Source organism: Polypterus senegalus, chromosome 1, assembly GCF_016835505.1.
Source record: "Polypterus senegalus isolate Bchr_013 chromosome 1, ASM1683550v1, whole genome shotgun sequence".
In the NCBI taxonomy this organism is placed as follows: Eukaryota; Metazoa; Chordata; class Cladistia; order Polypteriformes; family Polypteridae; genus Polypterus; species Polypterus senegalus.
In genome coordinates, this window is record NC_053154.1 from 193,554,240 (window position 1) to 193,573,681 (window position 19,442).

The window sequence follows — 19,442 nt, forward strand, 5'->3', positions numbered from 1 at the left end:
CCCACATAGACTGCAAGAGAGGGATGTATGTATTATTGTATTTATAGACTATAGCTCTGCATTGAACACAGTAAACCCTCCTAAGTGCCTTACCAAGCTCAGGGACAGTTGAGCTCTTCATTGTTCAGCTGGATTTTTAACTTCTGACAGGCAGGCCCTAGGTGGTTAGAGTTGGTGGCCACATCTAATCATCCCTCACTCTCAAGATAGGTGCTCCACGGACCTGTGTCTATTGCTTTACTTTCTCTACACATATGACTGCACAGCAGTACATTACTCTAACAGCATTGTTAAGATTGCTGATGACATAGTTGTGGTGGGCCTGATATGAAATAACAATAAGCAGGCTTCTATCACACTGCTGTCAGGCCCATACTCTTCTTATGAATGTCAGCAAAACAAAAGAGCTGAGTTTGGACTTTTGGAGGTAACAGCAGAGGTACTAACACTCCCTCAGTCTTAACAATACTCAAGGAGAAAGTGTGGACAGTTTCATATACTTCTGTGTCCAGCATCACAGAGGATCTGACCAGCCCAAGCACATCGACAATTTTGTTGACCTACCAGATTCTTGTACTTGTATATGTCCACCATTAAAATCATTGTGGCGGAAATTGTCCCTGCTTGGTTTGAGAACAGCACACAGCAAGACACTAATTCTCTGCAGAGAGTTGTGCAGACAGCTGAATGCATCACAGAGTGTGTATTCACTAACCTCTTCGATATCTACACTAAGCGACGTCAAGGAAGGGCAAGCAAAATTACATGTGACACCAGCCATCCCAGCAAAAGCCTCTTTTCTGTTCCGTAGTCCAGTAAATGCTACTGTTGCTTAATGGCCAGTTCATAGAGACTGAAGAGGAGTTTTTTTCCCCACAATTTATCTGCATATTAAATAAGTCAGTTGTCTAAAAATGCACAATGCCATATTTTTAACTCTCTCATATTGTTATTTAAGTAATTTATTTAGTTATTAGTATTATTTATTATTATTACAAAGCTAAAGTTATAAAATGGGATTTATTAGAAATTGGAATGAACCTTAACAAAACTGATAATATCATTTCTCAATGTAGTCTCCACCCTTCTCAGTTCACTTGCCCCACCTGCTTGGAAGTGCCTGGATTCCAGCAGAATAAAAAGTTTTGTCTTGTCCTACTTATGCATCTTTTACCTTTCTTCATTTTATGTTATAATCCATCACAGTTCTGCTCCACTCCTTAATTTTTTGTACTGGGTGCAAAATAGGAAACATTTCTGAATGGGATATGGATAATTGTACTTCACTACTTCCAGTGAAAGAAATAAAATTTACATTTTTGTATATATTGGAGTATAAATCATACAGCTACAGTATATATTATTTAAAATTTAGGTAGTATGATTTTATGTATGTTTTTATTGTACACTTTTACATTTTTATTTGCTTGTTCATTTCAGGTTTATAGATCAGTCTTCCCGCTTGTCGTGGGCAGAAACCTGTTTTCATTCCACTATGTCCCAATCCTCTCAAACTAGTGAACTATTGAGCCAGGATGTACTTAACCAGCTACTGGAAATGCTTGACCAGTAAGTAACCACTGTTGATTCACTCATATTAGAGGATAAGTGATAAGTTTATATTTTAAAATTTTTATTATCTGTCAATCCCTCATTATATCTCTAAATATATATTCAGTCTATTATGTAATGAATGTTTTTTTTTCCTATTTTCAGTTAATGATTGTATACGTAATATAGTAATTCAACCATAATTAAGTGTCAAGAGTTTAAATAACATTTTCTTAGTTTCTTTCCTTTGCAAGGCTAGTAGTTATGTAAAAATATTTCAAGTTGATTTAATTGCCATAAGTTAATTAATTCTGCATTCCTAAAAACTAGTTTGCTTTTTTTCTTCAAGGTCTTCGTTTCATTCAGTGCAACCAATAGAGCTCAACTTTACAGAGGAATCGAGAAGAAATGCGTCAGGGAACACAATTGAAATAAGCATGGACTATATCACAATGCAAGAAAGGGAAGGAACTGATTTACTTTTGGTAAGCCAACATTAAGTGATACATATCAAACTTTGCAAGAATTAAAATGATAGTTTTACCAATGCTAAATTAATCAATAATGAATGAAGTGTGGTTAGGTGAAATATTTTTGATAGGGGTGTTTTCAGATACAAGTAAAATTTTCTTTCATCACCTTGACACCATATTTGCTCAATTGAGCTCAGGAGAATTCTTCTTGAATGAGTTCTTGTTGATGGTCTTTGATAACATTTCAGATTACAAGATAGCTGCAAGCTGAACTAAGTCTGAGACATGCATTTTATGGCAATATTCAAGTCTGAACAATAGGGGGTATTTTTGTAGCATCCACATTCCCAAAATAGTAACAAAAACCCAAAGTATATAATAAACCTGTTTTTATTATACACAGGGGAGGGATGAACCTAGCAAGAGATACAAAATACCATCAAAAATGAAAGTCTTTTGCCTGCCTAAGTACACCTCGACAGGTCATTGGCTTTTTTGGTGAGGTAGCTTGTGAAAGTCTTGTTTTTACCCAGCATCTACTGTATCTCTGTCTTTCCTTAGTTTGGCCTCTGTCCCTCCAACAAGTTTAATGCTTGACCCAAGCATCCTGTCCACTTCATATCTAAAATGAAGTGGCTTTTAACTCCTTCCCAGGGTAATTGCTTGAGTAATCCCTTTAAACACTTCACTGCAAGTGTCTAATAAATTTTTGTTATATTGCAGCATTGCTGAGCCCTGCTTTTGTCCCATACCTCTGGAGAATACCACTACCATGCACTGCATTGTTTGTTAGAACCTCTAATATGTAAATGCTAATTGTTAAAGAATTTATGTATGGTATTAAACAGAGAAGAAGTATAAGATATTACAGACAGAGTAATCAGGACATATAAACCAAGTCCAAATAACCATTTCAACAACAAAAATGAAAATGTTTCAGTACATAAATTATGGTGCCTAATTAAAGTAAAAGTCAGAAAAACCTGTGCTTACTATTGTTAAAGTAAACATCTCAAACACTTTTTAGTAGGATACTCATTTTATAAATCAAACTTCTATTAATATGCATGCTGTGTGAAGTTGATATACAATCTCATGATGCTTTGTAATGTTGGTGTCAGCAGCCATTCTGTTTTATTTACTTTGAATTTCCATTCTTTACCATCTGTTCTTCCTTTTTTGAAAACACAAGAACCTTGCATTTGGTGCATGAACTTATTTTTGTTTTGGAAATGACAAAATGAACTTTTTTCTCTCACTCCTACATAATTACACATTGTTATTATTGTAATTGGTAACAGGGCCGTCTATTCCACACATAAATTGGATTCAAGCAGTAGCTTAACTGAAGGCTATCAGGTGATCTGAGTATAATATGGTTAGATTCACATTATTTAGATAAGGCAGTTTGAAGTTTTTATATATGAACAAGTCATCCTGTCAGAAGCCACAAGGGCTATTAATATAATGCAAATGACTTTGTCATATAGTCTTAACATGTATTTTTCAGAAATGCATGATGAGAAAATTAGCAAAGGCAAGAAGCTAGCAAAGCACAGCTCGAACATTAAGTCCCATTATGGTAAAATTTTAGGTAAAGAGAGTGAAAGAGAGAGGGAGACAGCCATCCCTAACCACCCAACCCCATAGAAACTGCTCCAGAGCATGCCATTCTGCAGTAAATGAGCCTGATAAACTAACTGATCACTGCAACTTAAAATTCTGGAAGAATAATGTTAAAGAATGAGATCAGAGAGGCTAGAGATAGTTTTGCAGCTATTGGGTCTAGACAAAACAGCCTATGTTAGAGGAAAGATAGCCGGAGAGATGAGAGGTCCAGTAAAAGAAAAATTTGGAAGAGGGAAGGGATGTTACAGTAAAAGAGAGGAGGGTGGAAATTAGCAATAGAATTCCAAAAAAGCTGGAGTCCTCGATGCTTGCCTCACAGAAAGGACAACAGGGTTCTACTGACAAACACATTTCAAAAAACTTTTTGAGACCAATTTAAGTACAGTAAACATTCCCAAAGTGAATGCTTTAAAGATTTAATGAAGATAAATTTCATTTGGGTTATTTTGAATATTAAGAAAAGTCACACTACTTAACAGAGAGAATTGATAAAGGGTGGTAAGAAGCCTTACATAAATGAGCATAAGGAGATGACACTGATCTCAAAGTAGAGGCAGAGATTTATAGAAATTGTAAAGTGGATGGGAGGGAAGAATTGAAGATGGAGAAACATTGCAAGTTTTATGAAGTAAGCACATGTATGCATGTCATAACATTCACATATGTTCAGTATCTGAATGTGTTCCTCTCATGTCCAGGGCAAGGGTGCTACTCTGCCTTCTCCTCAGAACTCTTATAACACAGACTCCATTCACCGAGATATTTAAGAGGTGTGAGACAATGTTGTCTGATTAACCTGATGCAAGCTGAGCATGTTCAAGGACTCCAGCAGCATCAATGTTAACTCATTCCTCTGTCTTGGGGTCTTTAATCAGATCTTCTCAAACAAACTGACATCAATATAATAACCCAAGAGTGCGAGAGACAAGGAAATGAAATCAGCATTTTATGCCAGACTTATGGTGAGAGGCCCATAAAAGGATCATTGGCTTCTGCAGTGGCTGCTTCGACCACGTCATTCAGATCTTCTGTAGTGGTATGTGCTCTCAGTTGCTTCATCTCTTTGGCCTCTCATGTACACTGCCACACTCTGCTCGGGTCAGAGGCAACCCATCTACGAGACTTATCCCCGGCTACGTGAGCTGATACAAGGCCTGTGTCTACAACAAAGATTCACTGGCAGCCACACACCAAGGCCAGTTGGCTTCAGCAGCTGGAGACATGTAGTCAAAGTAATCTGTTAGGCACCGTGAGCACTAGGCACTTTGTGCTCCCTGCCCCTGTCCAAGCTCTTAGGGGCCACTTATATGACCAGCTTTTCTAAGTGTCCTTGCCCCCTCTGACATATGTTCAGTCCCCTTAAGAACGTGTCCATTTCAGGTCCTGACCCGGGGCAGTGCAGTATGTTTTTTAACACCATTTTACAATATCATGTGGCGAAAATTGCTTTCATAGACAGCAGATACTAACCAATAAATTATCAGAGGTACTACAAAAGTGGGAGAGATATCTAAGAAAATACAGGAAAATAGAATGAAGTGGTATGGACATGTGATTAGGAGAGACAATGAATATGTGGGCAAAAGAATGATGGGAATGGAAATACATGGGAAGAGAAAGTGAGGGAGGCCAAAGCAGAGGTAGATAAATAAAGTAAAAGAAGATCTGAAGGAAAAGTTTTTAATTGTAATTAAATTTAGTTCAAAATTCTTAAACAAAAAACACAGTACTTATTTAAAATATGTGCTGAAGTCTCAAACTAATATGGTTGACTGAATCTGAACATGATAGATAACAGATCATTGTGTCATTTTACACGAAAAATACTGAATCATTAAAATCTTTAGATAGAGCAGCCATGAGTTTGTTTTTAGTGTAATGGAAATAATGAGTGCATGTTAGTCACTGCAGTAAGTGTGAATGAGCCATCTTTCATACATTTCTACATAAGTTAAGTTGATTTATTTTCTAATTTTATGGATATGAATATCATGTTACTTCAGTTTGTAGGAGTTGGAGTAGTGAACTGCTTTGACTAAGGTTTTTGCAAGATGCTGCAAAACTGCATAGACAAGCATTGGATGGGGCGGTTTCAGAAGCCATAACAAACATTTCCCTTCATTCTGGTATAGTAACTGATAGCAGAGAATGTGTCTGCAAGTGTTTGTTTCCCTGTTTTGCCACCAGGAGCACATGTCATAAGAGTAAGAAAAAAAATATACAAGTTGAAGTAACCTCTCTCTAGGTAAATTTAAACAGGAAACTAATTAATACTCAGTATCTAACAAATTGTTTGTGTTTTAAGATAGACAAGTTAACAAATTTGCCGATACTTTTCAAATGGAGATTTTGAAACTTCAAAAATATGTGCAAAGTATTATATTAGAGAAAACAAAAGAACTCTGTTGAGAAATTTCCTGTAAAAAATAGGCATGCCAAACTTCAACAAAATTGCTCCACTATGAGCCAAGTGTTTCAGATATAGCTTATTGTAGTAGGCGCTTTTTGCATTATATGTGAACGCACCTAAAAATGGACCTTGCTGTATTTGTACTGTAGCAGCGCTAAGGGATAAAGGACCGCATATCTCAGCTGCCCCAATGGTGTTGCTCTATTGGACGACAGCGGAGGACATGGGGGGCTGCTGGGAAGAAGGCGGGACCTTTAAATGGAAGAACCGGCAAGTCGAGGTGACTGTGTTTGTCTGTCTATTCTGTTGCTGTTCTTATCTGTTTGGACTGCCCATGATTCATTGTGGATTACTGTTCCTGTTTGGATATATGGTCTGTCTCGTGCCCACCTGTTTATGTGAGTTGTAGATTGGAAATGTCTTCATCTGAGGGAGCGCTCCCCAATTACCTCTTCCTATACTGCTAAAGGAAACCGGTTGGACAAACTCTATATTCCTTTCAGCAAACTGTTCACAAGATTTTCCACACTCCAATCATCATCTGTTGCCGCTACATTTGGAGTTTGTCGTGCTTGTCATTTTTTTATAGGTTTTGTTATACAGCATTTGTGACCACCTGCTGGGAATTGGGGGGAGGATTGCTTTGGGTGGTTGTTTAGTTATATTTTACCATCGATTTTTTTTTTTAATATACCACTTTATTATTGATTTTGTCTTTTGTGTATATGTGTTTTTATGACTGAGTTTGTGTGAGTCGGGCCAAGGCTAGTTCTGTTCCTGGTGTACCCACCGAAAAAATAAATAATTCACTATCCCTATGATGGTGTGAATCATAGCTGCACAGTGATCACTGTGAGTACATAAAGGAAAAAAAGAGGATGAAATTCCAGCGTTTGACCTCACAGACTAGAGCCTGGCATTTTTAAAAAATGTCACTAAGAGACAATATTCCTTGACTAGCTGAAGGAGGAAGGGAACTGGGACAACTACCTGTACATAAAGCAGGGTTGTTAAAAAAGGTTGTTAAAGATGGCAAATAATCTATACATTTTTCAGCCTTACTCCATAAAAATTGACATAAGAGAGTTAAATGTCTCAAGTTTGTAACATAGATTTTATTTTTAAAACTGTGATAGGGAGGGCGCTGAGAGATGTATTGGATTTGTTGGCAATCAACAGAGAATATCAAAGAAGCTAGTAATAAGTTACTATGTAATTTAATATTTTTGGGATTGTCAAACCATGGTGGTCATATTCTACAAAAGATAAAAAAATCGAGATTAAAGGGTCATGTTGGGCTGATTAGTGTATTCTTGCCAAAACTGTTAATATACAAATAAAACCACTGCAACTATTTTTTTTATTTTTTTGGCTTGGAATTATATTCTTGCATGTTTAGTTTGTATAGAGAATGCCTGCTGATTAGGTACTACCATATGTGAGAATTATTAAGTTAAATGTTTATAGTTTTTATAGGTTTTTATTATTATTGTAAAATGCAAAATTAGTGTATAAACATGAACAAGTGTGGCAAGCTATCTTAGTGTTGTGTAAAAAACAAGCTGCCTTTAATAAATCATAAAACTAAAGACAAAGCGTATGCAGTGCTTCTCATACTTCACTACAGAAAAGATCTTTTGTCATGATTTGTGCAACACAAAAGACACAAAGAAAAAAGTGGGTGCAGGCCTCCAAATATCCTAAACCCAAATATCCTAAACCCAAATATCCTAAAATGTAGTGTCAGACCCAAAAGAAGGTTTCATCTCAGACAGTAAGACAAGACATTCGGAAGGCAGGTTTCAAGACCTGCTCAGATGCAAAAAGGGGCTGATTTTAAAGTTAAAAATATACTTTAAATGTTCCAATTCTACTAAAAGCCATTTAAATTAAGTTTATTTATACAGTATTAAGGAAAAAAAGCACAAAAGAGCATTCAAGGATAAAGTTAATAAAGGGGTATGTCAGAAAAGGCAACCCAAGGCTAACAAAAATTAGTCTGTATTCCAGAATTAAAAACCATAAAGACAGAAGAAACAAATCCAATGAATGAAAAATACAATATTACTCACAGATACAAAACTGGAAACTGTAAACTCTCAATGAACCACTGAGTGACTCATTTCCTCCACCTGAATATAAAGTCAGAGGGGGGTCCACCTTTATCATATGCAAGAAGAGCTAACCTTCAGAAAATGATTATGCTGATTAAAGCATGGGAAAGGCACTATATAGATTAAACAATAATAATTATAATTACTGTTATTATTGTTATAGGCTGTTGAATCAGTGCTGCAGGTATTTGGGGTTTCTCTTGGCATCGTCTGCAAGATGACAAACCACTGCAACTGTTTGCCACCCTAATACTGCAATGCAAAACTTTTCCTGAGAAGTAAACGTACAACACATTGAAAGAACCATGTTTTTTTTCTCAAATGAAAAAAGTATTTAATGTAAGCAATGGACTATATAAATTTGAAGCTTCAGACTGTATTGACAATGTACAAGAAGTAAGGAAGACGAGATTTTATTTTATTTTAATCTCTTAATAAGAGAAAAGTCATTTTTGAATTTCTGCTTATGAAATCATTTGTTCAGGGCACTATGAAAAGTGTTTAAAATCAAGTCCAATAGTATTTGTCTTTAGTTAGCTGGATTGTTTATCTTGACACCAATACAATACAGGAGAATAGTACTGATTGGTGTCTGCTAATGACAGTCGGCTAACTTATACTTTCTGAGTGATTATTGTAATGAAAAAATAATAGAGTACTGATATAAGTAAAAATTTACAAATCAGTACTTTTAAATTATAATACAGGTTTTTATATTTTGATCGCAGTACAACACAAATAAATCTTGTGAATCATTTATATTTAATGTCATTATGGATCTTTTTTTTCACCTTTTTCCAGTTTAACGTAAGTATTCATTTTTTACATTTGGCTTATGACATTGTTGCCAGTCAGCAAAAATTAGGGCTGGGGGACACAAATGGGATTTCTATATAAATAGATTTTGATTTGTCTTGCAGAGGAACTAAGGTTTTTTTTTTAATAAAATGTTTATTATATATTGTTCATGTGGATTCTTCAATGCTAATAAATGTTTTAATGCATTATCTATCATTTTATTTTATTTTCTCCAACAATCAGGAAGTACTCAGTTGACTTGCAGTGTTAATGGTGTAGTCTTGTGTTCAGCACCCATTAGGTTTCTCAGCCCTGATTTGTGTTGTTTTCTTTTCTTCTGCATTGATACAATTCTGTGTTATGCATTATGTGCCTGCCTATAGAACAGTGGTTCTCAACCTTTTCATGAATGCGTACCACCAAAACTGAACAATTTCAGTACCATCAACATATATATCTTGTATACAAAAAAGAAGTCAAGACTATACTCTTAAGTTATTTTCACATATTTTTATGTTATTTGGAATTTAAAAAAAAGTAGTAGTAAACACAATCAATAATAAACAAACATAATAATTATTGATTAACAATATGATCAACCAGGGGCCTCATGTATCAATGGTGTGCATGCACATAAAAAATGTTGCATATGCCTGTTTCCACGCTCACATTGCAATGTATAAAAACTAAACTTGGTGTAAAGCCACACACATTCTCATGGCAGCTACTTGTGTACGCACATTTCTGCTCGATTTTGCAAACTGGCAGCACCCAGCATCAAAGCAGTGTTACTGTTCCTGTGTGGTTTCCCCTTCTTTTTTAGATTCATATCCATGACATGGGCTTTATCAAATACACTGAAATTAACAGCATATTGTTTTTATATTTAAGGCACTTGATTGTAATCAACCTGTAACAATATAATGGTGCATGGATTTGCCAAGCTATTCCAAATACCACAGCTGTTTTAGTGTTGTTACTTTCAGTGCACCACTCAGAGTATTTTAACCCATTGAATGTGTGTGAGGTATCATAGCTGCACAGCAGCTGATCGGAGAAATTTACGATGGGTTGTGTCAAGAGTGCCGAGAATTATTGGTATACAGCTTTCAGCCTTGGAGGACATTTATAGCCCATGCTGCCACAGGAAAGCCACCAGCATCTGCATGGATTCCACTCAACCATGTGCACATTCTATTTGTACTTCTCCCATCCGGCAAACACTTAAGACCTCGAGGTTCAGAAGCCATCCCAAGAGCTTTAAATGCAATCAATCAGTCCATCAGTGCTCCAGGTAGAACTGTTTGTACTTATAATTACAATTACCTCACTGTAAACCTGCACTACAACTGTAATATTGCACAACCTGAACCACTTCATAAACCATTTGCACTATCTACACTATATGTACATGTATATTTTACTCATGCTTTTGTTTTTTATTGTTATTATTAATATTATTATTATTGTATCATATAATAGGAAAATAAGTTTATAGAAGATTTGCATATTGAATCTCATTGTACAATACAATGACAATAAAGGAATTCAATTCAATAGAAGACGGCCCATATTTACAGATGATGATGACTGGTTTCTACGTCAATTTAGATTTCCAAGTGCTATCCTGTTGGAGCTGTGAGCTGTTAGAATTCAATTATGTATATTACATTATACACACAAATTGTTAATTTAAATAATTTATACTGTTAATAATTAAACACGTGGGAGCAAGGTGGCACAGCAGTAGCAATGAGCTGGCGCCCTGTCCAGGGATTGTTCCTGCCTTGTGCTGTATGCTTGCTGGGACTAGCGTGACCCTAGATGGATAGATGGATGGAATAAATAAAAATGTACTGTATTACAAAGATTTTTAAATGTTTCTTAAAAGTTTTGAAGAAACAATGTTCTAAGCTTACAACTGGTTTGACATTTATTATAGAGCTTATTGTGTGGCAATTGGTTATGTGGAGAAAGAAAACGGTAGGAAAGGAATTGGGGTTTGGTACATTTGACAGACATAGTACTGCTGCAGTAAATGATTTCATCAAGGGTTGTGCACGTCCCAGCAAGCATGTTGCTGGAGGCAGGAACAAATTCCTGGACAGGGTGCCAGTTAACTGCAATCATTGCGCCACCGTGCCCCCATGTTTAATAGATGCTTTAATGCATTTCATCAAAATGATATCAAGTATACATCTTAGTATTCTAAAATGTTCAAAGAGTTGTAATATCATTAATGTAATGTATTCTGTTTGGAGATCAGTGCCTGCGTACTCCTGTCTACGAAGAGAAAGCTCATTTAAGGAGTATGTAGTGATTCACACTCATTGAACACATAGAATACAAAGCATTTAACAAGCTACCTTAGTTATGATTGGATTTGAGAAAACAGTAAATTAAACATTGATTTTAAGATGACGTTTACAACGTTCTGATTTAATGACAACATAAACTATGAGATTACAGTGGAAGTCTTCTAGATTAAAGTCAACATTTTGAACTTTTTTTTATTCACAGTGTCCCTATTTTTTTTTCTCTGTACCCTAATACTCTTCTGTATGACACTCAGACGGCTGACTATGACTCACCTTTTCATGGCGACTTTGATATCTGACCACTTCTTATTTATTCCAGGCACTGTGTGACTTTCGGAACTTTTGAGTGTCTCCGTGTTACTCGATCAACTTCCTTTTGTTGTTTTTACCACTGCTTACGCCAACAAATGGTACATTTTTCCTTGACTCCACTTCACATTCGCTGAAGTTATTTTTATCCCATGCTTTTGCCATTGTCTTTTCACAAAAAAATGAACACATAAGGGGCTACTTATGTTGATTTGCATATTTAAAAGGGCATGATTCTGGGAGGAGTCAGGGTGGGCGGCATTTCACGCTGACAGGGATTTATGGAGCAGAAGGGTGTGGAAGTTGGCTTATACACAGTTTTGTGCATCTGAATTTTTTTTGTACTTATGCACATTTCCACTTTTGTCTGTTCGCCATGTTTTAGTATGAATTCTACACACTGAGTTATACAGTGGTGTGAAAAACTATTTGCCCCCTTCCTGATTTTTTATTATTTTGCATGTTTGTCACACAAAATGTTTTTGATCATCAAACACATTTAACCATTAGTCAGATATAACACAAGAAAACACAAAATGCAGTTTTTAAATGATGGTTTTTATTATTTAGGGAGAAAAAAAAATCCAAACCTACATGGCCCTGTGTGAAAAAGTAATTGCCCCCTGAACCTAATAACTGGTTGGGCCACCCTTAGCAGCAATAACTGCAATCAACCGTTTGCGATAACTTGCAATGAGTCTTTTACAGCGATCTGGAGGAATTTTGGCCCACTCATCTTTGCAGAATTGTTGTAATTCAGCTTTATTTGAGGGTTTTCTAGCATGACCGCCTTTTTAAGGTCATGCCATAGCATCTCAATTGGATTCAGGTCAGGACTTTGACTAGGCCACTCCAAAGTCTTCATTTTGTTTTTCTTCAGCCATTTAGAGGTGGATTTGCTGGTGTGTTTTGGGCCATTGTCCTGTTGCAGCACCCAAGATCGCTTCAGCTTGAGTTGACAAACAGATGGCCGGACATTCTCCTTCAGGATTTTTTGGTAGACAGTAGAATTCATGGTTCCATCTATCACAGCAAGCCTTCCAGGTCCTGAAGCAGCAAAACAACCCCAGACCATCACACTACCACCACCATATTTTACTGTTGGTATGATGTTCTTTTTCTGAAATGCTGTGTTCCTTTTACGCCAGATGTAACGGGACATTTGCCTTCCAAAAAGTTCAACTTTTGTCTCATCAGTCCACAAGGTATTTTCCCAAAAGTCTTGGCAATCATTGTGATGTTTCTTAGCAAAATTGAGACAAGCCCAAATGTTCTTTTTGCTTATCAGTGGTTTGCATCTTGGAAATCTGCCATGCAGGCCGTTTTTGCCCAGTCTCTTTCTTATGGTGGAGTCGTGAACACTGACCTTAATTGAGGCAAGTGACGCCTGCAGTTCTTTAGACGTTGTCCTGGGGTCTTTTGTGACCTCTCGGATGAGTCGTCTCTGCGCTCTTGGGGTAATTTTGGTCGGCCGGCCACTCTTGGGAAGGTTCACCACTGTTCCATGTTTTTGTCATTTGTGGATAATGGCTCTCACTGTGGTTCGCTGTAGTCCCAAAGCTTTAGAAATGGCTTTATAACCTTTACCAGACTGATAGATCTCAATTACTTCTGTTCTCATTTGTTCCTGAATTTCTTTGGATCTTGGCATGATGTCTAGTTTTTGAGGTGCTTTTGGTCTACTTCTCTGTGTCAGGCAGCTCCTATTTAAGTGATTTCTTGATTGAAACAGGTGTGGCAGTAATCAGGCCTGGGGGTGGCTACAGAAATTGAACTCAGGTGTGATACACCACAGTTAGGTTATTTTTAACAAGGGGCAATTACTTTTTCACACAGGGCCATGTAGGTTTGGATTTTTTCTCCCTAAATAATAAAAACCATCATTTAAAAACTGCATTTTGTGTTTACTTGTGTTATATTTGACTAATGGTTAAATGTGTTTGATGATCAGAAACATTTTGTGTGACAAACATGCAAAAGAATAAGAAATCAGGAAGGGGGCAAATAGTTTTTCACACCACAGTACATGATGCCCCAGATGATTATGAATATGATACATGTGCTTGTCTGACAGAAATTAGTTTCTTTATATCTGGTTCTGTTTTGTTTCATCTACACTAATAAAAGGCAAAGCCCTCCCTGACTGACTGACTCACTCACTCACTCACTCACTCATCACTAATTCTCCAACTTCCCATGTAGGTAGAAGGCTGAAATTTGGCAGGCTCATTCCTTACAGCTTACTTACAAAGGTTAGGCAGGTTTCTTTTCGAAGTTATACACGTAATGGTCATAACCTGAACCTATTTATGTACATATATACCAGCCATAGCCTGCATCTCGGTCGCCGTGTGAGGCGGAGTTGTGTCCCTCATTGTCACAACTCCCACGTAATTGAGTGCCTGCCCATATAAGGCCGTCCATCAGTGGCAATCCAATTGAAACACTCTGCCACTAAATATTCGCGGGTGAAGGACTGTGCTTATGCAGACAATGATGAGATGGTCAGGGTGGTGCTTGGCACAACCTCAGCGAAACTGCAAGAGAAACTTTTAAGTGCCGGGTCTTCGCTAACATTAAATAAAGCCGTGGACATTGCATGAGATAGCACAACCATAGCTGAGAACCTTCGATGCATGTACTCCGAGCGGCTCACGTGAACTGACTGTGAATGCAGTACGCAGACAAAAAGCAACAGCTCCAAAGAGCGCTAAACAAAAAATGCATTACACAATTGAGAAGGCAGCAAAAGAATATGAAGCATGTGACGCAAACAAGCATATTCATAAGTGCAGTTACTGCGGAAACAAAGCACACAGTGGAAAAAGTCAGTGTCCAGCTAAAGGAAGACAGTGTAAAAAAAACCTGTGCATGCAGTGTGTGATGTCTCAAATAAAGAGGAAGACGAGCTGTTTATTAATGCAGTAAGAAAGGAATCGATTAGTGAAACCTGTTATCTTTACAACGGTTGACAAACACGGAATGTAACTTGAACACAACACATCCTCCAAATACGAACCTGATTGAAAGAAATAATGATAATGAAATCCTTGATGACAGCAACACTCATAACAGTCACAAAACAATTACATTGACAATCATGTTACGTTATTTTTAAAATGTTCCCTTTTCTTTTTCATAACTTCTTTAACACACTACTTCTCCACTCTGAAGCACGGGTATTTTGCTATATATATATATATATATATATATATATATATATATATATAATGTATATATAAATATATATATATACCCCGATCTACATACTGTCAAATAAACGAACCACACGCCGTGGCGCAACACAAGAGGCTTCACCTCTAGCGCTGACGTCCGAGGTTTGATTCCCAAGAGGGGGTGCAGTGAGTGTGTACGCCTGATGAGCCCAGAATTAGGGTGAAACACGTGTCGCGTACTCTTTGCATTATTTGACAGTAAAACTATTTCAACCATTCTATGATCTGCTTCTCGCAACTGAAAGAGGGCACCGTGGCGGATGTTAGCCGACTTGCTGACCAACCACAAGCGTTACCTGGTAGGTAACTACCCATATTGTCAGATTGTGATTACAGAATACGAATGCCTTGAATGTAATTACCCCGATCTACATACTGTCAAATAAACCAACCACACGCCGTGGCGCAACGCAAGAGACTTCGCTTCTAGCACTGATGTCCGAGGTTTGATTCCCAAGAGGGGGTGCAGTGAGTGTGTACGCCTGATGAGCCCAGAATTAGGGCGAAACACATGTCGCGTACTCTTTGCATTATTTCACAGTAAAACTATATATATACAGGTATATATATATATATATATATATATATATATATATATACACACACACATACATATATGTATGTGTGTATATATGTAGATATACAGTGGTGTGAAAAACTATTTGCCCCCTTCCTGATTTCTTATTCTTTTGCATGTTTGTCACACAAAATGTTTCTGATCATCAAACACATTTAACCATTAGTCAAATATAACACAAGTAAACACAAAATGCAGTTTTTAAATGATGGTTTTTATTATTTAGGGAGAAAAAAAAATCCAAACCCACATGGCCCTGTGTGAAAAAGTAATTGCCCCCTGAACCTAATAACTATTTGGGCCACTCTTAGCAGCAATAACTGCAATCAAGCGTTTGTGATAACTTGCAATGAGTCTTTTACAGCTCTGGAGGAATTTTGGCCCACTCATTTTGCAGAATTGTTGTAATTCAGCTTTATTTGAGGGTTTTCTAGCATGAACCGCCTTTTTAAGGTCATGCCATAGCATCTCAATTGGATTCAGGTCAGGACTTTGACTAGGCTACTCCAAAGTCTTCATTTTGTTTTTCTTCAGCCATTCAGAGGTGGATTTGCTGGTGTATTTTGGGTCATTGTCCTGTTGCAGCACCCAAGATCGCTTCAGCTTGAGTTGACAAACAGATGGCCGGACATTCTCCTTCAGGATTTTTTGGTAGACAGTAGAATTCATGGTTCCATCTATCACAGCAAGCCTTCCAGGTCCTGAAGCAGCAGAACAACCCCAGACCATCACACTACCACCACCATATTTTACTGTTGGTATGATGTTCTTTTTCTGAAATGCTGTGTTCCTTTTACGACAGATGTAATGGGACATTTGCCTTCCAAAAAGTTCAACTTTTGTCTCATCAGTCCACAAGGTATTTTCCCAAAAGTCTTGGCAATCATTGAGATGTTTCTTAGCAAAATTGAGACGAGCCCCAATGTTCTTTTGCTTAACAGTGGTTTCGTCTTGGAAATCTGCCATGCGGGCCGTTTTGCCCAGTCTCTTTCTTATGGTGGAGTCGTGAACACTGACCTTAATTGAGGCAAGTGAGGCCTGCAGTTCTTTAGACATTGTCCTGGGGTCTTTTGTGACCTCTCGGATGAGTCGTCTCGGCGCTCTTGGGGTAATTTTGGTCGGCCAGCCACTCCTGGGAAGGTTCACCACTGTTCCATGTTTTTGCCATTTGTGGATAATGGCTCTCACTGTGGTTCACTGGAGTTCCAAAGCTTTAGAAAAGGCTTTATAACCTTTACCAGACTGATTGATCTCAATTACTTCTGTTCTCATTTGTTCCTGAATTTCTTTGGATCTTGGCATGATGTCTAGCTTTTGATGTGCTTTTGGTCTACTTCTCTGTGTCAGGCAGCTCCTATTTAAGTGATTTCTTGATTGAAACAGGTGTGGCAGTAATCAGGCCTGGGGGTGGCTACGGAAATTGAACTCAGGTGAGATACACCACAGTTAGGTTATTTTTTAACAAGGGGGGCAATTACTTTTGCACACAGGGCCATGTAGGTTTGGATTTTTTTTCTCCCTAAATAATAAAAACCATCATTTAAAAACTGCATTTTGTGTTTACTTGTGTTATATTTGACTAATGGTTAAATGTGTTTGATGATCAGAAACATTTTGTGAGACAAACATGCAAAAGAATAAGAAATCAGGAAGGGGGCAAATAGTTTTTCACACCACTGTATGTGTATATGTAGATGTATGTGTATATATATAAATATGTATGTGTGTGTATATATGTATATATAATATATATGTACACTCACCTAAAGGATTATTAGGAACACCTGTTCAATTTCTCATTAATGCAATCATCTAATCAACCAATCACATGGCAGTTGCTTCAGTGCATTTAGGGGTGTGGTCCTGGTCAAGACAATCTCCTGAACTCCAAACTGAATGTCAGAATGGGAAAGAAAGGTGATTTAAGCAATTTTGAGCTTGGCATGGTTGTTGGTGCCAGACGGGCCGGTCTGAGTATTTCACAATCTGCTCAGTTACTGGGATTTTCACGCACAACCATTTGTAGGGTTTACAAAGAATGGTGTGAAAAGGGAAAAACATCCAGTATGCGGCAGTCCTGTGGGCGAAAATGCCTTGTTGATGCTAGAGGTCAGAGGAGAATGGGCCGACTGATTCAAGCTGATAGAAGAGCAACTTTGACTGAAATAACCACTCATTACAAGCGAGGTATGCAGCAAAGCATTTGTGAAGCCACAACACGCAGAACCTTGAGGCGGATGGGCTACAACAGCAGAAGACCCCACCGGGTACCACTCATCTCCACTACAAATAGGAAAAAGAGGCTACAATTTACACAAGCTCACCAAAATTAGACAGTTGAAGACTGGAAAAATGTTGCCTGGTCTGATGAGTCTCGATTTCTGTTGAGACATTCAAATGGTATAGTCAGAATTTGGCGTAAACAGAATGAGAACATGGATCCATCATGCCTTGTTACCACTGTGCAGGCTGGTGGTGGTGGTGTAATGGTGTGGGGGATGTTTTCTTGGCACACTTTAGGCCCCTTAGTGCCAATTGGGCATCGTTTAAATGCCACAGGCTACCTGAGCATTGTTTCTGACCATGTCCATCCCTTCATGACCACCATGTACCCATCCTCTGATGGCTACTTCCAGCAGGATATTGCACCATGTCACAAAGCTCGAATCATTTCAAATTGGTTTCTTGAACATGACAATGAGTTCACTGTACTAAAATGGCCCCCACAGTCACTAGATCTCAACCCAATAGAGCATCTTTGGGATGTGGTGGAACGGGAGCTTCGTGCCCTGGATGTGCATCCCACAAATCTCCATCAACTGCAAGATGCTATCCTATCAATATGGGCCAACATTTCTAAAGAATGCTTTCAGCACCTTGTTGAATCAATGCCACGTAGAATTAAGGCAGTTCTGAAGGCGAAAGGGGGTCAAACACCGTACTAGTATGGTGTTCCTAATAATCCTTTAGGTGAGTGTATATGTATATATGTTTATATGTGTGTGTGTATATATATATATGTATGTGTGTGTATATATATATATATCTTTGTGTATGTATATGTATGTGTGTATATATGTAGATATGTATATATATATATATATATGTGTGTATGTGTATATGTAGATATGTGTGTATATGTGTGTGTGTCTATATATATTGTGATCGAAAAGAAAGTCACAAATACAAAATAAAGATTTGGGGACCATCCCCGTATATTGTCGTGCAGAAAATATTGAAAAAATGCAGTGATTTAAAGTCCTGAAAGTACAATAAACAATCTTACTGAAACAAAATGGCGGTTTTATAGAACAAAAAACAGGTGACAGGAAATGGTTGGCAAAATGGGGATGTGGCAACAGGAACCGGAAGTGACGTCATTTTGAGGTGCCGGAAGTGAGGTGGTTTGCGGGTGACGGAAGTGACGTCATCGCGGCCATTTTGAAAACCCGGAGGTTGCGTGATTATTTCTCTTCTTGTTTCCTGTTGGCAAGAGAGAGTTCAGGTAAGTACCACTTGACATCCCCTTATCTCGCGATATTTTACTCACCTTTAGGCTCTTTGACTGCCTCCTAATCGTACATGTGTGACAATATATATATATATATATATATATATATATATATATATATATATATATATATATATATATATGACAGCAACACTCATAACAGTGACAAAACAATTACATTGACAATCATGTTACTTTATTTTGAAAATGTTTCCTTTTCTTTTTCATTACTTCTTTAACACACTATTTCTCCTCTGCGAACCGCGGGTATTTTGCTAGTGTTCTATATTTGTTTTATAAGTACAGCATTGAAGAAAATCCTGTTTCACATACGTATATCGAACAAAATGGCATTAAGAACATATTTGCGCTTTCTGAAACGTCTTCAAAATATTTTTTTTTCTTAATCCAGAAGTTGACTAAAGATTTATTTTTAAAATCATCCATTAAATTTATGTCACATGAAATATCAATGAGTTGTTCTTTTTCTTCAGAAAAAAGGTATTCTTCTAATGC

General features: G+C 37.4%; 1 protein-coding gene across 2 annotated transcripts in view; it reads left to right on the top strand.

Annotated features, from left to right (window-relative positions):
* The window catches only part of tp63 (tumor protein p63), a 181,424-nt gene that overhangs the window by 89,108 nt on the left and 72,874 nt on the right, over positions 1-19,442 (top strand). For both annotated transcript variants that reach the window (XM_039765884.1, XM_039765891.1), the window contains exons 3-4: positions 1,441-1,569; positions 1,901-2,036. In XM_039765884.1, coding sequence (XP_039621818.1) covers positions 1,441-1,569; positions 1,901-2,036 — 265 coding nt within the window. The remainder of the gene's footprint in view (positions 1-1,440; positions 1,570-1,900; positions 2,037-19,442) is intronic.